This window comes from Nicrophorus vespilloides, unplaced genomic scaffold (assembly GCF_001412225.1).
Source record: "Nicrophorus vespilloides isolate i.1.1-1 unplaced genomic scaffold, Nicve_v1.0, whole genome shotgun sequence".
NCBI lineage: Eukaryota > Metazoa > Arthropoda > Insecta > Coleoptera > Silphidae > Nicrophorus > Nicrophorus vespilloides.
Window position 1 is genome coordinate 281,330 of NW_017100101.1, and position 17,931 is coordinate 299,260.

General features: G+C 38.6%; 5 protein-coding genes across 8 annotated transcripts; 3 read left to right on the top strand and 2 right to left on the bottom strand.

Annotated features, from left to right (window-relative positions):
- The first annotated feature begins 644 nt into the window (after positions 1 to 644).
- LOC108568091 (transcription factor Dp-1) lies at positions 645 to 7,463 on the top strand. Its single transcript, XM_017929005.1, has 8 exons — positions 645 to 1,349; positions 2,266 to 2,387; positions 5,558 to 5,618; positions 5,715 to 5,794; positions 5,854 to 6,572; positions 6,642 to 6,724; positions 6,781 to 6,864; positions 6,924 to 7,463. The coding sequence occupies exons 1-8, from the start codon at positions 1,307 to 1,309 to the stop codon at positions 7,127 to 7,129; spliced, it is 1,398 nt and encodes a 465-aa protein (XP_017784494.1). The 5' UTR covers positions 645 to 1,306; the 3' UTR covers positions 7,130 to 7,463.
- Positions 7,464 to 7,722: 259 nt separating this feature from the next.
- Positions 7,723 to 9,469, bottom strand: LOC108568009 (myeloma-overexpressed gene 2 protein homolog). Of its 2 annotated transcripts, XR_001891278.1 has the most exons (4): positions 9,300 to 9,469; positions 8,953 to 9,025; positions 8,785 to 8,877; positions 7,723 to 8,720 (listed from the first exon to the last, which is right to left on the bottom strand). XR_001891278.1 is itself a non-coding variant. In XM_017928851.1 (3 exons), the coding sequence occupies exons 1-3, from the start codon at positions 9,366 to 9,368 to the stop codon at positions 8,840 to 8,842; spliced, it is 180 nt and encodes a 59-aa protein (XP_017784340.1). In that variant the 5' UTR covers positions 9,369 to 9,469; the 3' UTR covers positions 8,718 to 8,839. The 2 variants fall into 2 exon arrangements, 1 of the variants encoding a protein (XP_017784340.1); XM_017928851.1 differs by having other exon boundaries at positions 8,718 to 8,877.
- A 225-nt stretch (positions 9,470 to 9,694) lies between these two features.
- On the top strand, positions 9,695 to 11,235 carry LOC108568012 (F-box/SPRY domain-containing protein 1). Its single transcript, XM_017928853.1, has 3 exons — positions 9,695 to 10,327; positions 10,388 to 10,478; positions 10,538 to 11,235. The coding sequence occupies exons 1-3, from the start codon at positions 9,755 to 9,757 to the stop codon at positions 10,630 to 10,632; spliced, it is 759 nt and encodes a 252-aa protein (XP_017784342.1). The 5' UTR covers positions 9,695 to 9,754; the 3' UTR covers positions 10,633 to 11,235.
- A 1,092-nt stretch (positions 11,236 to 12,327) lies between these two features.
- LOC108567980 (golgin subfamily A member 2) lies at positions 12,328 to 15,251 on the top strand. Its single transcript, XM_017928804.1, has 2 exons — positions 12,328 to 12,430; positions 12,570 to 15,251. The coding sequence occupies exons 1-2, from the start codon at positions 12,383 to 12,385 to the stop codon at positions 15,210 to 15,212; spliced, it is 2,691 nt and encodes an 896-aa protein (XP_017784293.1). The 5' UTR covers positions 12,328 to 12,382; the 3' UTR covers positions 15,213 to 15,251.
- LOC108567982 (probable ATP-dependent RNA helicase DDX23) lies at positions 15,215 to 17,876 on the bottom strand. Of its 3 annotated transcripts, none has more exons than XM_017928809.1 (4): positions 17,765 to 17,876; positions 17,311 to 17,657; positions 15,526 to 17,251; positions 15,215 to 15,465 (listed from the first exon to the last, which is right to left on the bottom strand). In XM_017928809.1, exons 2-4 carry the CDS (start codon positions 17,653 to 17,655, stop codon positions 15,248 to 15,250), a joined length of 2,289 nt encoding a protein of 762 aa, XP_017784298.1. In that variant the 5' UTR covers positions 17,656 to 17,657; positions 17,765 to 17,876; the 3' UTR covers positions 15,215 to 15,247. The 3 variants fall into 3 exon arrangements, with proteins under 3 accessions (XP_017784298.1, XP_017784297.1, XP_017784299.1); XM_017928808.1 differs by having other exon boundaries at positions 17,311 to 17,669; XM_017928810.1 differs by having other exon boundaries at positions 17,713 to 17,781.
- Between the last annotated feature and the right edge of the window lie 55 nt (positions 17,877 to 17,931).

A 17,931-nucleotide genomic window follows, 5' to 3' on the forward strand; every position in this document is an offset into this window, starting at 1 on the left:
AAAATACACAATATGAATGTCTTGTTGCTCTATGTTTTTGTTTTTTATAACAGTTATTAATACATAATTCCGTTTAATGATTTTTTTAATTGTTTCATAAAATACCATTAATTAAGAATCAATAAAAAAAAGAAATCCTTTCGATCACGGTGTCTTCGTTGATATAATTCCTTGTTTCAGATAGTTTGACATTTGGAAAACGTCAAAAACATATGATAGTCTAACCTATAAGAATTATCATGACGTTTGAATTTTATTATGAAAATCGTTGCCAACCATAATTTGTTGAAAAAATATTTTTATGTCTATAATTTTACATTTATTTTCCTTTATATCGTTCTGAACTTTTCAAATGAATTTATTTTTTTCTAAATATGATATGATGGAAAAAAAAAAGGAAGAAAATTATAATAACTTGTATTACAATGTGTTCTTGCAATTAATTATAAAATTGAATTTCAATTTAACGTTCTATAATTATGTACATGCCAGATGCGTCTAGTCCGGATTACTTCTAATTATTAGATACAGTCTAGTCTTTGTTGAATTTAAGTGAATATTGTTAAGAATACAACAGGTGATGTGTAAGAATCACAATCATATGTTTTTCTTGGGGGAGTTTAGTCGAATCTGCTGTTGGCAAAACTGTGTAGGTATCGCGTAATTTGTGTCTACTGCGGTAATGGTTTCCTCTTAGTTTCCGCAGTTTTTGGGACGACGTCAAGTGATTGTTGTGATTCCTGACTCTTTGTTGTGCGTATTCGAATATTGGTGACTGCAAAAAAGGAGCGGAAGCGAAGTTCATTTTTTAGGTTGGGTCGGGAAGTGTCAAAGATTTGGGTGGCGGGAAAGTTGCGAGTGTTTGGCGAAGAGGGCGCGCGCGCGCGGCCATTGGCGGAACTAACAGCGGCTGTGCCCACGTGAGCGGCGATCGACCAATCAGCGTGTGTGCTTTGTACCCGCCGCCAAAGCCAGTCTGATCGTATGTTGCACGGGGAAGCCCGTCTTTGGAGAACTGTGTAGGAATAGGGAAGAAGCGGAATCGCCGGATATTCGCAGGGACTGACTGGTCAGGGTTCCTGGAAAGTGGGCGCACGTTCTACGCGAAAATGTGGTGACCCGGGTCGACGGTAATCGTCTGTGAAATGTCGGCCGTCCGTCGTCGCCATTTTGGTCATACAGCCGTATAGCGAGATTTTTTCGCGGTCCACGGGACGGCGGATCGCACGAGAGCCGCCCCCCTTGACTGCAGTTACGCACCGGGTCTGTCCGGATCTGTCTGAAAGTCCACGACCTGCGGGTCAAGATGGCCCAGCCTAACAACACGTTCATCCTGCACGACGCCAACGGTGAGTTCCGAAAGACCCCAGAGAGAGAACGCACATTGCATCGCATGCATATACGTTTCAATGTTTGTTCCCTTTAAATTTGTGATCCGTTTCATCCGTTCATCGACTGCTAAGAAAGAACAGTAGTCTCCCCGCAAAAACAACTGCGCTCCGGGGGATTCCACGCACACCCTGCTTCACGATCGTCGACCTTCCCCTTTTGGAAAAGCACGTTCATATCCACGACTTTCTTCCTATCTTGACAATCCACAAAAAACCTACTAAAAACCTTCCTTCCCCATTGATTTCTCATCACACATCATTCATGCTTCACTGCAGGAAACAACCTTTCAAACAAACAGAATAAAACATAGCCTCAGTTCTACCTTTCGTTTTTACTGTTCTCAAATCCACTGAAAAGAAACTTTATTGGTACACCAACCTTGCACGACTACCTTGCTTTTTTGAGGGTCAACCGACGAAAACTCACAAAAGAACATACAATATTCATTGATTTGTCACACCATACATTTTTCGTCTTTCCATTATTGCATGGACAATCTTTGGAATAAATATAAATTAGCTATAGCTTAGTTCTATCAAAAGCAAAACAAAAGTTATAACTGAAAACTTAACAATGTTTTCACGAGCTTACTCTGTACTATTAATATAATATATGAGTAATGAATCATTCATTCCAATCTATAGAAACGTTTGTCAAAGAAAAATATATGATATGATCACATAAAAACTTATTGAATATTTGTCACAAAATTTAGAAAACTATAAATCTTAATTCAACGGAAACGCAGGGAACAAATCTCCGTGTGAGCGAATATGGTGGACAAAACGAGATGATTTGCGAAATCAGAATTTTTGTTTTAAATAGATTTCATATTTGTTGACTGAAAAGAGATTTTATTTGTTCGCATTTCAGGACAGATGATCAAGGTGGTCCAGTCCGCTGGTAAATCCATCAGTGGTCTTATGTCCGGGATCTCCGGGTCTCCGATGAAGATCTACAAATCCACCGCTACCGGTGTACAGGATGCGACCCAGGTGAGACTAGATTATTTTCTTTGTGTTTTTATTTATTTATTGTTAATTAGCAATACTTTTCATAGTAGTACTTTTATTTTTATTTTATTCGGTTATTGCGAGGCACGGGCAGATAAGCGCGTTTCGCTCCTTCTCTGTTTAGTGCACACACGTGCCGTTGCAATGGCAACGTGCAAGATCCACCAAGCCGTAAACAGAAATAACTCTGCTTCGGAGAACAGACGACGAGCGACATTTGCCTCATCTCCGGGTTCTGGCAGATGATGAAAAAAAGAAGAGTCGTGGGAGAGATGGGGAAGCAGCGAATGGGGCACAAATCGACGCTATTATTATTAGTGTTCTCCAGCGGGAATGTAATTGCTTACATCCAGAGTTTCGTAATGTCGGGTAATGTGCACTTTGTTTTGTTGGAGACATGCACAAAATGCAAACGAAAAAATCCTCTTCTTCGTCGATCTTTGATTTCCTTCCTACCTCTGTGCGAGTTCAATCTGCGGAGAGGCGATGCATGCCATCAACAGGTAGTTGTTGGCGGGGCCGGAAATTCAATATTTCGAACACCCACGCGTTCACGCCAACACTTCGTACTCTCTCCATCGCTGCACACCGACATACCCAACCAAAGGAGAAGCATCGACTTACCAATTTTCCACATTTTCTATCATTTCTTTTGTTTTTCATCTATTTTTGGTTGCTCTCCTACTCGGTTTCGAAATAAACAAGTTTCTTGCTCCACGCACAGTTCAAACAAAATTCCGAGCCGTCTAGGATTTATGTCGAAGATGGTGTTTCAACAAACATAATAATCATTAGCTACATCAGGGTTTAGAAAACTTTCCTGCAGCGGAACACTTCGTAAATCCTGAAATTTTTTATTCCAGGTTTTCACGGAACACCTATTAACGTTCCGCGGAACATAGTTTAGGAAACCCTGAGCTACACTATTAAATATATATTTCCATTTCCGCAGTGAACATGCAATTAGAATTGTTTCAAATTTTATCAATCACCACTTGGTGAATTAAGTTTTATATTCAACGTAAACTGCTTCTTCTTTCTTGTATGTGTTTTGATTTGCTTGAAACTTGGATACGTTTACCTATTTTTAGACACCAACAAAATTTCGAAAGTAAAAAAAAAATAATACGAGTTTCATATTCTATTCTTTCTTAGTTTAATTTAGTTAAAGTAATTATGTGCTTGGAAAATGGAGGAAATTTAATAAGTATCACTCAATTTTAAATTAAATAGTTCTTTTGAGTTAACGGATGTTTTCATGGAAATATTTTTTATTATCTGTTTCCACTTGATAATAAACATTCGCAAATTACTTTTGAAGCTCGGATCGTTAGCAATCATTCGCAAACAATGTTTGCTCGCTTTGTACGTTATCCATATATATTTGCAAGATTTGTTAAATCATGAAATGCGATATGAAACGGAAAAGAAGAACCATAGGAAGTAACCTTTTTCTAAATGATGTTGGTTAAAGTGAACGGTGCATGAGTCACCGTAAATTGCTTATGATTCTTTTTTTTCTATATTCTTCGAGCAATTCAATAGACCATGTTCTTTTTTCCTCATCTTTCTTTTTTTTTTCTTCGAAATGTGGATGAGTGCGTGTGTGTGGATTAATGAGGTCGCAGGAAATTCGACTTCGTCAAGTTTGGTCGTGGTTATTAATAGTTTCCGAGCCGCTCAAATAATCTGCGATGCCGAGATTTGCGTCCAAGGTTTTGTTTATTGCATAATTGGATTTGCGACGATTACGTGGCAATTGCTATTAGTTTCGGAGTTATCGATTTAAAAAGAAGAAAAAATCTAATGTAATTCGATCACTGTGACGATGCAGTGATTGGATTAAATATTTGTTCACTTCAAACTATTTTCGTATAACGTAAAAAATATTTCCCAGTGCAATATGAAAATCGTGTAGGGTGGAAATTTTCATCGAGCAATCGAATTCGTCATATATATGAACTTTGTGTATTTTTTTTCATTCATAATGTGAAAAGGATGTTCATTTATGTTATCTTTTTGAGCAGCGCTTCCCAAATTTTTGCACGTCACACCTCATAAACATGAATTATGATGAATTGAATTTTTCATGTCTCCCACTGAGAGTGACTTCCTTTCCCTTCTAATATTTTACATATTGTTACAAATTTCGCGACACTACACACAGTTCTTTCGCAGTACTCCGATTGGGTAGCACTGACTTAGAAGATGAATGTATCAAATTACAATTGGAAAAATATCCTTTTGATAATATTAAAAAGCAACAATGGAAGTGGACATCTTCAAACAGGAAATACGTTTGTGTGTCTACCGTGATCGAAATACCGAATAATCGATGATCGTTTGATACGTTTCGCGAATGTGAATTTCTTTTTGCCGAAGATGATGTCGTTCAACTAGTAACTAATACCATACACATTGAAGGACGGACAGGGTGGAAGTCCGTCCTTCAATATTTTACTGTGCCGGTTCTTCTTTTAGTTGAACTCCGCATTTTTCTTTTTTCGTTTTTTTTTCTTTCTCGTATATTTTTTGTTGTTGTATTTACTTTGTCTCGGCGTTGTTCAGGCCGTACAAACGCACACACCAACTATGTTGTACCAAAGTAAAAACCGGTCGGACTCTTGGGGGGCGTTGAAAGACACATTCAACATTTCTGCTGCACAGCCTTCTTCATCTTACAAAAGAAAGCTTAATTTCTTGTATAATGCAGATATTTTTCTTTATTGATCAATTAAAAAAAAAATAATTTGAAACCATTTCAAAATCTAATGTGAAAATTTAATACTTCCAACAACAACATCGAATTGAATCACAGAAAAAAATCAACTATTTTAAAATGTGTACTTTTTTTGTTTCGTAAATTTCAGTATATTTCAGTAGATAATCCTAATTTAAAAAAGTGTTGAGTGGGAAATTAATTTTGAAATCAATTGAAGATTAAATTTGAATGGAGATGATAATACCTAATTCTATAAATTATAGAAGAAGATTGTATACATAAATTTCTATCTATTTTGAGATGATTTCAATTGGTTATATGAATTAGAGCATATTAAAAATTGGAACATCTGAATGATAAGTTGAATTTGTTGTAAATATTATTGCGGATGATAAATACTAATGGTGTTTGCCTTTTTCTTTTGTTTCAGACGTTCACAGCATCGACGATAACTCCAGGACAAATAATCAAGACCACAAAGTTTGTGCCCAGTGAGTTGAATTCGCCATACATACATTATTATTTCACTTAGCTTTTGCGTTCGGCGTAGTGATGTGTATCTATATTGATTTGTTTCTTGTGTTTAGAAACTGTACCGATTCGAGGTACTGTAACCACTGATGGTCAAATTATCAAGAAGAAAATACGTTTAACCTCACAACAAGTGGTAAGTTGTGTTTTAGCTCTTGTTTCTGTATCATATGTTGACGAATATCTTTTTTATAGCAAAATTTGAAGTTCATAAATACCCCGCAAAAGATCCAGATCCAGGCTCCCCAAACGATTAGCATAAAGCAGGAGACGATGCCTCTGACGATGACCAGTCCCTCGTCTCTCAACAGTTATCACACGACGCCGTCGATCCTGGACACGAAGCCCCGCAGACGGTTGGCAACCGAAGATCTGGACTTTACGCCGGAGACAAAACGGAGGAAAACGTCGGGAAAAGTGAGCAAAGGGCTCCGACACTTCAGCATGAAGGTGTGCGAGAAGGTGCGCAAGAAGGGCTCCACCTCTTATAACGAGGTGGCCGACGAACTCGTCGCCGAGTTTACAAACTCTGCGAACGACAGCCTGACGGAGCAGTACGACCAGAAAAACATCCGACGGAGAGTCTACGATGCGCTCAACGTCCTCATGGCCATGAACATCATCTCCAAGAAGAAGAAGGACATCCACTGGATCGGTCTGCCATCCAATTCGGTGCAGGAGTGTATACAGCTGGAGAAGGAGAAGCAGAAGAAGTTGCAGAGCATCAAGGAGAAGCAGAAGAACCTGGATGAACTGATCATGAACCTCATATCGTTCAAGAATCTGGCGCAGCGCAACAATGACCAGGAGAACTTCCAGGGTCGCCCAGCGAGCAACTCCTGCATCCAGATGCCTTTCATAGTCGTCAGCACCAACAAGAACACTGTCATCGATTGCAGCATCTCCCACGACAAGTAAGTCAATGTCAACAAATAAGCAGGCGGAAGAACCGTTTTAAAATAATGACTCGAAAACATTTTCAGAATGGAATACCTGTTCCATTTCAACGACAAATTCGAGATTCATGACGACCAGGAGGTCCTGAAGCAAATCGGCATGCTGAAAGGTAAATTGAACGTGTAAATTGATCAACCAAACGATAAACCATATTTTGTTTATTAGGTCTAGACGAAGGGAAGTGCAGCGAAGAGGATCTAGAGAAATTTAAGAATCTAGTGCCGCAGTCCCTCCAAGATTACGTGAATCGTGAGTGCAACGCTTAATTATAATTATATAATTTAATTGATTGTCGTTTCTTCCTTTAGAAATCGCAGAGCAGAACAACGGGAACGATATCAAGGGCGATAGGGAGGCGGGGCCGAGCAATTCCTTCAGTGATGACCTATTGGAAACCACGCTGGACGAGGACAATTCCCGCCAATCCTCTTCGTGTGATCCCCTCTCCCCGAACGCCGGCGACTTCTCCGACGACGATTCGGAAAGTTCCTCCGATGACTACCCCCAGCAGTGAAAGTTTTATTTTATATATAGATATATAACACAAACACACATACCCATATATATATATATAAAAAAAAAAGCGCGCGCGACGAAAAGAAGATAAGTGAAAACAGTGTATAAGTAGTTACTTTTTTTCTTCTCTTCGTATATTGCATATTGCTATTATCTTCTTTCATTTTCGAATTGTTTTCTCTTTTTTTAATTATTGTTGTTTTCATCGTGAATTTTTGCGAAAAGTTGTTTCTGTTTGGTCGGTAAGTTGTAGCCATGGGAGAAAGTGTAGGAAAGAGAGAAATAGGTTGCAAAACAAATTATGTACAAAAGTGTTTCTCCCTTTCCAAAATCGATAACGCCCTCCATAGCGATATATCAAAAAAAAAAGTTTTTTTTAGTTTTATTTAGTATTAAAAGTCGTTTTTTTTTCTCCTTGTAAATACGTTTTATTTTATTCTATATAGGCCCTCTATATATATATATTATACATATATGCTCGTTGTATATTTTTAATATTTCCCTTTAACTCTATATAATAGATTTCTTCCTAGAAGTAATCCTCATTTTGTTTTCTTTCTTTTTTTTTTGATTATATATATTTAATTTATATATATATTATACTGTTATTAATTTTAATCCTTCGCGCAATGTATAACATACACTGATACAACACCCTTTTGCTTTCTCAGCTTTACTCATTATTTTTGCAAACGCAAAACAATATCGATTCTTCTTTACCATCAAATTATCATGTAATAATGAATTGAATCGTGTCGTTGCTCAATATCAAATATCTCCGAAATTACTCGATTATGTAATATGAATCGTATATGTTAAACTGTTCTTGTGTTGACCATGAGTGTAGAGGAAATGAGGAAGAAACTGGTTGCTCAGAAAAGTAATCCCCCCCAATCAAATGCGCTTAGAAAAAGATGTGTCATAGTAACGAACGAAGAAACAAAAGAAGAGAAAATATATATTATGTAAATATACCTTGTACCATTTGTGTAAATAACGTTTTATTTTTTGGAAAGTTTTTCATTTTCCTCAAGAAATTATAAAGGTGATATATCAAGTGCTTAAAAAATTAAATCTACGATCGCGATGAACGATTTAGGAAACTCTTAGATGCTTTTCTTTTTTTTTCAGTCGCGGTCGAAGGTTGTCGATTTTTTTTATTTGAGTTCGCATTAGGACCAAGAAAAACGAGAGAGAGAAAGAAGAAAAGGAAAACATATTTTTGAATAGGTCACTTTGGCTCGAACTCCTTCGTTTGACGTATTTTTATGTATAGGCAAACAATAAATATTTGTCCAAGCAGAAAAATAAATAAATAAGAGAAACAAACATGTCCATGACGAGGAAGAACAAGTAAAACTTGTAATTGTATGTAATGTATATGAGGTACAATCCCACACCATCCAGATAATAATTATAATAATTGTATAAGGGAAAAAATGAATCTAATAATACTAACGTTTAGTACAAGACAGGCAAAAATCTACTCACTCTGTGATTTTTTTTTCTTTTTAGAGTATTCATTTGTTTCGTTTATTCTTTTTCTAGGATGTGCGACGGGAGAGAGACAAAACAAAAGAAATATGTAACTGAAAAAAAGTGAAACAATGTAATCTAAATGTAGACGTTAAGATCGATAATAATATGCATTACAGTTATTTCAATAAATAATATTTCCAAAAATTCGAAATGCTTCATTACTTTCCGTTTATTGCAGGTCATCATCATCGTACAAATCATCGAAATCTGAAAAAAAAAATTCGAGGTGATATTGGACAATACATTTATCCACATAATTTCGGTATAGAAAAATTTGCATACCATTAAAAAAATCTAAATGGACAGCTTTTTCATTGGCTGCTAGATCCATCAAGAGACCTGTAGAACCTCCAGCCTAGAAAATAAATATTATTAATATTCAATATTACTCTTGGTTTTATACTACAAGTACTATGCAGTGAAATTTCAAGAAAAAAAACATTACAAATTTATTAAAAGTGTACTTAATGTTATAGGTTATGTCACTGAAAATGGTAAAAATTGCTGTTTTCAATTAAATTATGTAACAGTAATCGAATTGTTTGGATCGAAACTAACTCTAAATAATAAAGGAATATTTTATTGTTAAAAGAGTGAACTTTAATTGTTTATACTAATAAAGAATTTACCTCTTCGAGGTCCATGTAAGGACCTGCGCCTTCTGGGAACATCTCATCGGCTACAATTGCTGGTTTCATTTTGATTGTTGATAGCAATAATTGACAAAATATGAAATTTGCAAATAAATGACCGACAATATTTTTGTGAACAGCTGATAAGTGTTGTTGTACGCTGAAGTCAAAACAATATGGCTGGCCAACCTAAAACTTTTTCCACCAACATGAGAATAATCGTTTACATTAAATGGAATCAATGAAAAAGTCTTATTTCTTTAAATTTGCAATTGTTTTATGAAATGTTGCAAATATAAATTTCTTGTAATTTATTTTTATGCGAATCCAACTGGAACAATATGATCTTACGATGTTGGTGTTAGTGATTGTTTATGTCTGTCAATGGTGGAGTGTGGTGGGAGTGTTTGTGTTGACATCTGTCATGTCCGTGGGTGCAGTTGTGGGTGAAAATGGATGCAGCGCAATTTGAAAACAACGTTCTGGAGGTGATATTTTCGTATCTGAATCTGCACGATTTGCGCAACTGTTCTCTAGTGTGCAAAAAATGGTACCAATACTTGAACGACGAGAATAACGACGTTTGGCGGTTGCACTGCATCCGGAGGTTGGCGGAAGAGGCCCTAAAATCTGACCTACTCTCCTCTGTGCCCACATACAAAGCCAAGTTGCGAGCGTTTCATCACTCCTGGAACCCGAATGACTGTAGCAGGAACGTTTACATCAAGCCTAACGGCTTCACCCTTCACAGGAACCCGGTAGCACAGAGCACTGATGCCTCAAGGGGGAAGATTGGATTTAGACATGGCAGACATGCCTGGGAGGTCATATGGGAAGGCCCATTGGGAACCGTTGCAGTTATTGGTATAGCAACCAAGGATGCAGCTCTGCAGTGTCATGGTTATGTGGCACTGCTTGGCTCAGATGAGCAGAGCTGGGGCTGGAATTTGGTGGACAATCATTTACTCCACAATGGGGACACCCAAGGCAACTATCCATTATTGAACAATGCACCAAAATACCAAGTGAGAACAGAGGTTAAATGTGTATTGAGAACAATCTGTAATTAGGGTTTTTGTTATCAGGTTGGTGAACGTATTAGGGTTATATTGGATTGTGATGACAACACACTGTCCTTTGAGAAGAACTATGAGTTTCTAGGTATTGCATTCAGAGGTTTGTTAATGTAGATTACAAATTAATATTAGAATTTAATTTTAATATTGCATTTGTAGGACTTCCCGACAAGAAGCTGTATCCAACAGTATCAGCAGTATATGGCAACACAGAGGTATCAATGGTTTATCTGGGGCCTCCACTAGATGGCTAACAAAAGTGTACAAACACTGTGTGCATCTCAGAACCTGCCTCATGGAGACTATATTATTATGAAGAGAGTAAATTAGATGACGATGGCTTTTCGTACACGAATGTCAGGTTTGCCATGTGATAATAATAATATATTTTAATTCAACGACTGTAATAGTGAAACAGAATTGTGCGCGGGCGATTGGAACCCTTTAAACAATTTAGTGACTTCCGGGAAGAGTTTCAGAATATTTGTGTGGAGGAATGAAAACCAAAGATTTGTGAAATACCGAGTGGCTTAACCTATTTAACTTATTTCTTTCCTATTTAGTCTTTAAGTTACGAAACGGATGAATAGGCAATTTGTAATACTCTGATATTGCGCCATCCTCATTGACCGAATTCATTTTCCAATTATTTTTTAAGTATATGTTTGTAATTTTCCAAAGTGTGTCCAAACCCGAGTCATTTTGTACATAGCGTTAGTTTTTCCTTGAATTTAGCGATATTATTATTACTTTAATGTTTTCCTTATAGTATTTTACAATCAAACGTTTATTTAGGAAATGCATTCCAATTGCAATTCTTGGACTGATCTCTTTTATTTATTATTTATTAACTTCATAATTTATTTATTGACCTGACTGATTTTCTTTTGTTGATTATAATTTTACAATAAATCTTTATTTATTTATTTTTTTCCCTATTTCAAACTGTTATTTATGATTTTATTTTTCTTGTGAAGTCTGATGTGAATATCAATTGCATATTAAAAATATATTGGAGACATGACTGTCAGCAAGGAAAAAATGTTCAATGGGATGAAACAAACGTAAAAAAGAAGTAACTATTTTATTATTACCATGATAGAAGTATGGACGATTTTTAAAGATATTAAGAAATTATAGGAGAAAACCTATTTTACTATTGTTGGATAAGATTAATTTACTGAGGCTGTATGGACAAGAGAAACGAAATTAAGCACATCAATTGAATATTTATTCCTCAATTCATAAGCATAAGGATATTAAATGAGGAATGTAACTGAGGTGTGTCCAGTTTAAATTTAAATGTTTCGTATTATTCGTTAGGTGTTTTAAACGGTTTGATTTTTCATTGGGGAATACAAGTTTTATAGCAATAATAACAAACAGAAATATAAAGATAAGCACAAATCTGTTAAAGGAAAGGGCATTATTATTGGTGGTAATTGGATATTTTTGTGAATATTAGCGAATATTAAAAAGAATTTAATATCTTTGTCAGAAAATATCTTAAATAGTTCATTTATCACAAGATCCCAGATTCCATTACTTCTATATTGATTATCCCGTTCAGTTTATCCAATTTGTCACCTAACCTTGATTCCTTCAATTTTATGATCTAACCTCGCTATTACAAAACCAAACCTTATTTACATAAAAATAAGTGGGCATCTATAGATTTCTTAGTTGATAGAGATAGTAGTTCAAACTGGTTCAAACTGGTTTAAACAAACTCTTTGAAAGAGTAAGTGGTCCGAAGTATTATTTTGACATTAGTATAATATATATACTTATGCAACTTGTTAAACAATCAATTTTAATTATTAATATATATACACGGCAATTACTTTTTTAATTGTTTTCAAAATTTAAAATATATTCAAGTTATTTACATAATTTGGCCATAATTTGAAGTGTTTTCTTTCCCATATAAAGATATGCAACCATCTACAAATTGATCATAATTGGCGAGCAACTGTCATTGATGACATTTAAAATAACAAAACCATGGCAGATTTGGTGAAGCTTCAGAAGCTGGCTGCAGCTAGGAAAAAGGTAATTTAATTATTATAATAACATTAAACAGCATCAGCAATGAACTGGCCATAGAGTTATTGCAATAAAGTGCTTAGCTTAAGCTGTTGCCATATGTGGGCCACATCATCAAAAAATCACAACAACTTTTTCTTTCCAGCTGAAGGGCTACCAGCAGGAGAAGAAGCAAAAAGAGGTAGTGAGCCAAGGGAGCAAATCACCAGCAGAGAGTGTGGCTTCCAGTGAGACTGCATCAGAACAGAATGGATTGCTCACAGCAAATAGCACCTTACTGACCTCAACAGAGCCCCAATTGCAGACATATTTTCAAGATCCGCAAATGTTCTATGACCAACCTACATTCTTTACAAGTGATACTGCTGATTCCACAGTAAGCTTCTTTGATCAAGTGACTCAACAGCAGAATCAGAGTGATACCAATAAGATTAGTGAAGATGTAAATGCTGTTGCCATTGAGGACCCTGAGATCAATCCGAATGAGATTTTTGATTTCGGTCAGGAACAAAGCACAGGTCTCACTGATTCCGATAAAACTGAGATTTCGTCGCCGGTCGAGAACCTGCGGCAACTTTCGGCGCAAATCAATAATCTCATAGAGCCCACGTACGATAGTCAGGACAATTTTAGCGATTTGGAGAAAAGAAATTTGGAGTTGGCATCGCTCTATGAAGCTGAGAAGTTGAAGAATGAACAGACGCAGGTAGAGTTGCTGGAATGCAGAGCGAAAATAGCAAATTTAGAAAAGGAGGTGGAGAACTCTGGTGTAGAGAATAGGAATGAAACGCAGAGGGAGATTGGTATCCTGCAGGAGCAGCTGCAATGTCACATGCAGACAGTGGGCATCCTGGTTGGGGAAAAGACGGAATTGTCGGCGGCATTGACCCAAAGTCAGATGGAAGCTAAGCAGAAGTTGGGAGATTTTGAAGAGCTGAACGCACGACTGAAGACGTCGAGGTCACGTGTGGCGGAGCTCGAGAAAGAATTGAATCATTTCCGCGAGGAGAGGAGTAAATACAGTAAACTGGATTCCGATTTTTCTGCGGTTCAAGAAAAACTGCACGTAGAGTTGGGTGCATTGAAGGAAGAGCACGCGGAAGCCGTGCAGGATGTGGCCGAGCTGCGAGAGAAGTTGAAGAAGCTGGATGAGGACAATCATAATCTGCTGGTGGCAAATAAAGATGTTTCGAATCAATTAGAGTTGGCGCAGGTGAAGATCCAACAGTTGACGAATGGCGAGGTGAGCCGAGATGATGCGAGGATCGAGGGTTTGGTTCAAGAGAAGATGTCTCTCGAGAAACAGATCGGCGAATTGAACAATGCCGTGACGGCGGCTGTGAACGAAAGGGATCAGGCCAGTAATCACTACCAGCAGTATGTGCAGCAATTGAACACAAACGTTAGTAATTTGGCTACCAAATTGGAAACGGTGACTTACGAGAATGAGAATCTATCGAAGCGCGAGCAAGAGCTGATCAGGCACATTGGAGAACTGGAGAAGAGATTGCAAACCTTACAGAGTGAGCACGTTAACATAAAGACCGCTCCGAAGGTGGTGGCAGACGAAGAAGCTGATGAGACGAGGGCAAGTCTAAAGGAGTTGCAATTGGAGCATGGTAAGCTGCAGGAGAAGTTCGACGATTTGAAAATAGAGCGTGACGAATTCTTCAGGGAGAGCGAAAACAAGAAGGAGGTTATCAGCGAGCTGGAGAAGAATTTGGAGAGGTTGCGTGGTAATCAAACGGACAGCTCGCGTTTGTTGGCTGCAATCGAAAGCGACAAAGTGGCCGCATCCAGAGCCGTTCAACAGAACACTCAGCTGAAGCAGCAGTTGGAGGAAATGCAAGATGCCTTCATCAAGATGACCAACGATAAAGCAGAGCTGGTTGATAAACTGACCAGCGAAGTGTACAAGGAGAAAGAGCTGGACGAGAGGATGCAACAATACGAGCATCAAATCCAAACACTCGTTGATGCTGTCAAGATTAAAGATAAGGAGCTTACGGAGATTCGCGAAAGCTCCACGAATCTATCGAAACAAGTGATCGATCAGAGTCAACTGAACGATCGGCTCAGGCACTACGAGGCGCACGAGCACAGTTCGCAAGCCCTCAACAACGACCTGCACGAAGCCCTACAGCAAGTGGCCAAGTTGAAAGCCAACGAAGATGTACTGCAAAACGAGATTTTTTCGTTGAAGCAGAGGTTGGATGTGAAGATGCTGCCGCAGGTGGTTAACGGTGGAGAACATCATATGCTGGAACATTCCGATAACAAAGAGATGGCCATGAGGCAATTGGAGACGAAGTTCATGAACACGATGAAAGACATTGCTAATCTGCAGGATGAAAAGCAGATGTTGGAGCATCTGGTGATGCAGTTGCAGGGCGAAACGGATACGATCGGCGAGTACATCGCCCTCTACCAACACCAGAGGGGCGTACTCAAGCAGCGCGCTCATGAAAAGGAGGAGCAGTTGAAGCAGTTGGCCAAAGACCGAGCGGACGTCAAGCAACAGTTGAACAAACTCAACGATTTGGTGAAAGATTTCATGGCTAAGAAAAGCGTGCATGTGGTCGAGGCCGGTAAAGAGTGTGCAGAGCATGCACCGATCGCACAACAGCACGAGGATGTGGTCGAAGTGGTAGAAAAGGGTGAGGAGACGGCGAAGGAGATAATCACTCTGCTTTCGGAGATCAAGAGCAGCAATCTGGTACAGCCGTCGGACGTATCGGAGACGTTCCATCCATGCTCTTTGTGTTCTGGTCAATTGATAACTGTCTAGTATAATTATTATTTTAATATATATTCTTTTAAAATCTAAGCGAAAATCATTTCATCCCTCCTGCGCTTGGGTTGATTAGGCCTGATCTGGCACTCCGAGTGGTTCATCAACTCTGGCGGACAATTGGACACCGGTGAGCTGAGCAACATTTGCTTCAGATCATAGAACAGAGCAGAATCATCGTTTGTGCAAAAACTGACCGCAATACCGGTCTTTCCGGCACGACCAGTACGGCCAATACGATGGGTGTAATCTGAAAAGAGTTATCAAAATGTAAATAAACACAAAAATTTAACTATAAAATTTACGTTACCTTCGATAGTTTTGGCCATATCGTAGTTGATGACCATAGATACATCCTTAATATCGATACCTCTTCCGGCGACATCTGTCGCGACCAAAATATCCTTGGCACCAGATTTAAGACTGGCCAAGGCGTACTCTCTTTGTTCTTGTCCTTTACCACCGTGCAATGTGCAAGCGTTGTATCCGAGCTTCTCGAGGCCTTTAGCCAAAACGTCGGCTCCTTTCTTCTGGTTCACGAAGATAATCACAGGCGGTTCCACTCCTCTCGACAGATACTCCATCAACTTCTTCCTCTTGTCTCCTTCGCCAACGATGTGAACGATTTGTTCCACTCTCTCCACAGGTTTACCGATGCTTCCAATGTACACTACCGCAGGTCTTCTCAAATAGGTTCTAGCCAACCGTTCCACAGCCGGCGGCATAGTTGCCGTAAACATCACAGTTTGCCGGTACTTCTTCTTGCTGTTGTAATTTGCCAACAACAGTTTGCTATCTTCAGCCTCCTCTGTATCGGGCTTCAGGTTAGTGACAGGCATATACTCAAGGATTCTCTGCACGTCAGGCTCGAAACCTAAATCTATCATACGATCGGCTTCGTCCAATACAATATAGGTACACTGATTTAGGACTAAATAACGATTTTCCAAGACGTCGATAAGACGACCGGGAGTCGCAATGACAATTTCGCATCCCATTCTCAGCCTGAAACCTTGCTCCTCCCTACTTAAGCCACCCACTACGACGACAGTTCGTATTCCCAATGGTTGACCGAACTTGACTGTCTCCTCTTCGATCTGCTGCGCCAACTCACGAGTTGGCGCCAAGATTATAGCGTACGGTCCTTGATCAGCATCTTCGTTTCTCTCAATCTTAGGCAACGACTGAATCCACGATAGTAACGGAATGAGGAAGGCCAACGTTTTACCGGAACCAGTTTCGGCAACACCAATAATATCCCTATTCTGCATACCAATTGGAATGGCCTGTCTCTGAATTGGCGTTGGATCCTTGTAACCAACTTTATCAATAATTTCCAAAAGTTCCTTCTGTATTCCAGACTCCTTCCAATTTCTAATCGGCTCTGGTATTTTGCCACCCTTAATGGTGATGTTGTAATCTTCCCTAAAAATTCTCCAATCCCTTTCGGTCATCTCGCCGCACTCCTTCTCCGACCAATGACGATCGTCCCACAACTGTTTCTCCTCCTTTCGTCTGACCTTCTTCAATCGCACCTTCTCCTGAGCTTTTTCCGCTTCCGTTCTGCGCTTCTCAAGCAACTCACCGTAGAATTTACTTTGATCTCTCTTCTGTGCCTTTATATCTATGCCGGCCAAGTTGCCTCTACCAAAGAATTGCACTTGGTGCCTGTCCTTGTACAAATTGTTGTAATCAGTTGAGGTATCTTCTCCTGCGTCCCAATCGAACACAAATTTCCTATCATTCAACCGTCTTACTCGCCGTTTCTTCTTTATGAGACCCAAATAGCGTTCCTTTATAGCATCCGTCTCGCGTTCCTTGTCCTTATCCTTCTGTTTATCTTCCTCTTTGAGCTCTCTATCCCTGCGTCGATACTCACGATCTTCCTTATGAGGGACCTCAGGCTGTGTTCTGCTACTCTTGGCATATTCAATTATTTTGCGCTCAGCATCCTGTTGTTTCCGAATGCGATCCACCTCCTCCTGTCTCCTCTTAATTGCTTCTGCAGCTCTTTGTTCTTTAGTTAGAAACACAGGCTAAAAACAAAACAATTATCAAATTTGAAATTTTAATTATGCAATAAGATCCAACATACCTTGCTCTTTGCAGCTTCCTCAGCCTTCTTTTTAGTTAGAAGCTCTTCCAAAGACAGTGGTTCTTTCTTAGACTCGTCCCTAATTTTTAAATCTTTTTCATCAATTTTCTCCTCAGCTTCGGAAAGTCTATCCTTTCTGTGCTTCTCATCTTTCTTATCTCTTTCATCAAACCTTTTATTTTCTGCTTTACCTCTATCATATGCTTTCGGATCCCTCTCCTTGGATCGAGACCTATGCCTCTTATGCAATCTATCCCTACTATGAGACCTAGACCTTTTGGAGCGTTTATCCTTGTCGCTTCGTTCCCGGCTCCTGGAACGTCGCTTCTTATCACCGCTCCCCATTGCTACAAAAAAAACTATCAACAAAAGTGAGGTTATATGGATTATATACAAGCGAACTTTACGAACGTATTGAGCAGTATTGAGAACGATTTTATAAAATGACATATACCTTTTAGTAACAAAAACGAAAATTATGCTAATAAGGGCACTTTTCAGTTTAATAACGATTAAAAGGCTTTCTGTACGTTTGTTAACATTTATCCAAGATATAAAATATCAACAAACAGTCTCACCAACATAAGTGTATTTAAATTTTTTCATATACGAGGGTTTGGT

What these genes read in the sequence shown, in the direction of transcription:
- LOC108568091 (XM_017929005.1), top strand. Translation starts at nt 1,307, where the DNA reads ATGGCCCAGCCTAACAACACGTTCATCCTGCACGACGCCAACG. An exon ending in GTTTAACCTCACAACAAGTG is followed by an intron (nt 5,795 to 5,853) that starts GTAAGTTGTGTT and finishes TCTTTTTTATAG; the next exon opens with CAAAATTTGAAGTTCATAAA. An exon ending in CCTCCAAGATTACGTGAATC is followed by an intron (nt 6,865 to 6,923) that starts GTGAGTGCAACG and finishes TTCTTCCTTTAG; the next exon opens with AAATCGCAGAGCAGAACAAC.
- LOC108568009 (XM_017928851.1), bottom strand. Translation starts at nt 9,368, where the DNA reads ATGAAACCAGCAATTGTAGCCGATGAGATGTTCCCAGAAGGCGCAGGT. An exon ending in CTTACATGGACCTCGAAGAG is followed by an intron (nt 9,026 to 9,299) that starts GTAAATTCTTTA and finishes TTTATTTTCTAG; the next exon opens with GCTGGAGGTTCTACAGGTCT. An exon ending in CCATTTAGATTTTTTTAATG is followed by an intron (nt 8,878 to 8,952) that starts GTATGCAAATTT and finishes TTTTTTTTTCAG; the next exon opens with ATTTCGATGATTTGTACGAT.
- LOC108568012 (XM_017928853.1), top strand. Translation starts at nt 9,755, where the DNA reads ATGGATGCAGCGCAATTTGAAAACAACGTTCTGGAGGTGATATTTTCG. An exon ending in ACAATGCACCAAAATACCAA is followed by an intron (nt 10,328 to 10,387) that starts GTGAGAACAGAG and finishes TTTTGTTATCAG; the next exon opens with GTTGGTGAACGTATTAGGGT. An exon ending in TCTAGGTATTGCATTCAGAG is followed by an intron (nt 10,479 to 10,537) that starts GTTTGTTAATGT and finishes TTGCATTTGTAG; the next exon opens with GACTTCCCGACAAGAAGCTG.
- LOC108567980 (XM_017928804.1), top strand. Translation starts at nt 12,383, where the DNA reads ATGGCAGATTTGGTGAAGCTTCAGAAGCTGGCTGCAGCTAGGAAAAAG. An exon ending in TGGCTGCAGCTAGGAAAAAG is followed by an intron (nt 12,431 to 12,569) that starts GTAATTTAATTA and finishes TTTTCTTTCCAG; the next exon opens with CTGAAGGGCTACCAGCAGGA.
- LOC108567982 (XM_017928809.1), bottom strand. Translation starts at nt 17,655, where the DNA reads ATGGGGAGCGGTGATAAGAAGCGACGTTCCAGGAGCCGGGAACGAAGC. An exon ending in AGGAAGCTGCAAAGAGCAAG is followed by an intron (nt 17,252 to 17,310) that starts GTATGTTGGATC and finishes TTTTGTTTTTAG; the next exon opens with CCTGTGTTTCTAACTAAAGA. An exon ending in TATGGCCAAAACTATCGAAG is followed by an intron (nt 15,466 to 15,525) that starts GTAACGTAAATT and finishes AACTCTTTTCAG; the next exon opens with ATTACACCCATCGTATTGGC.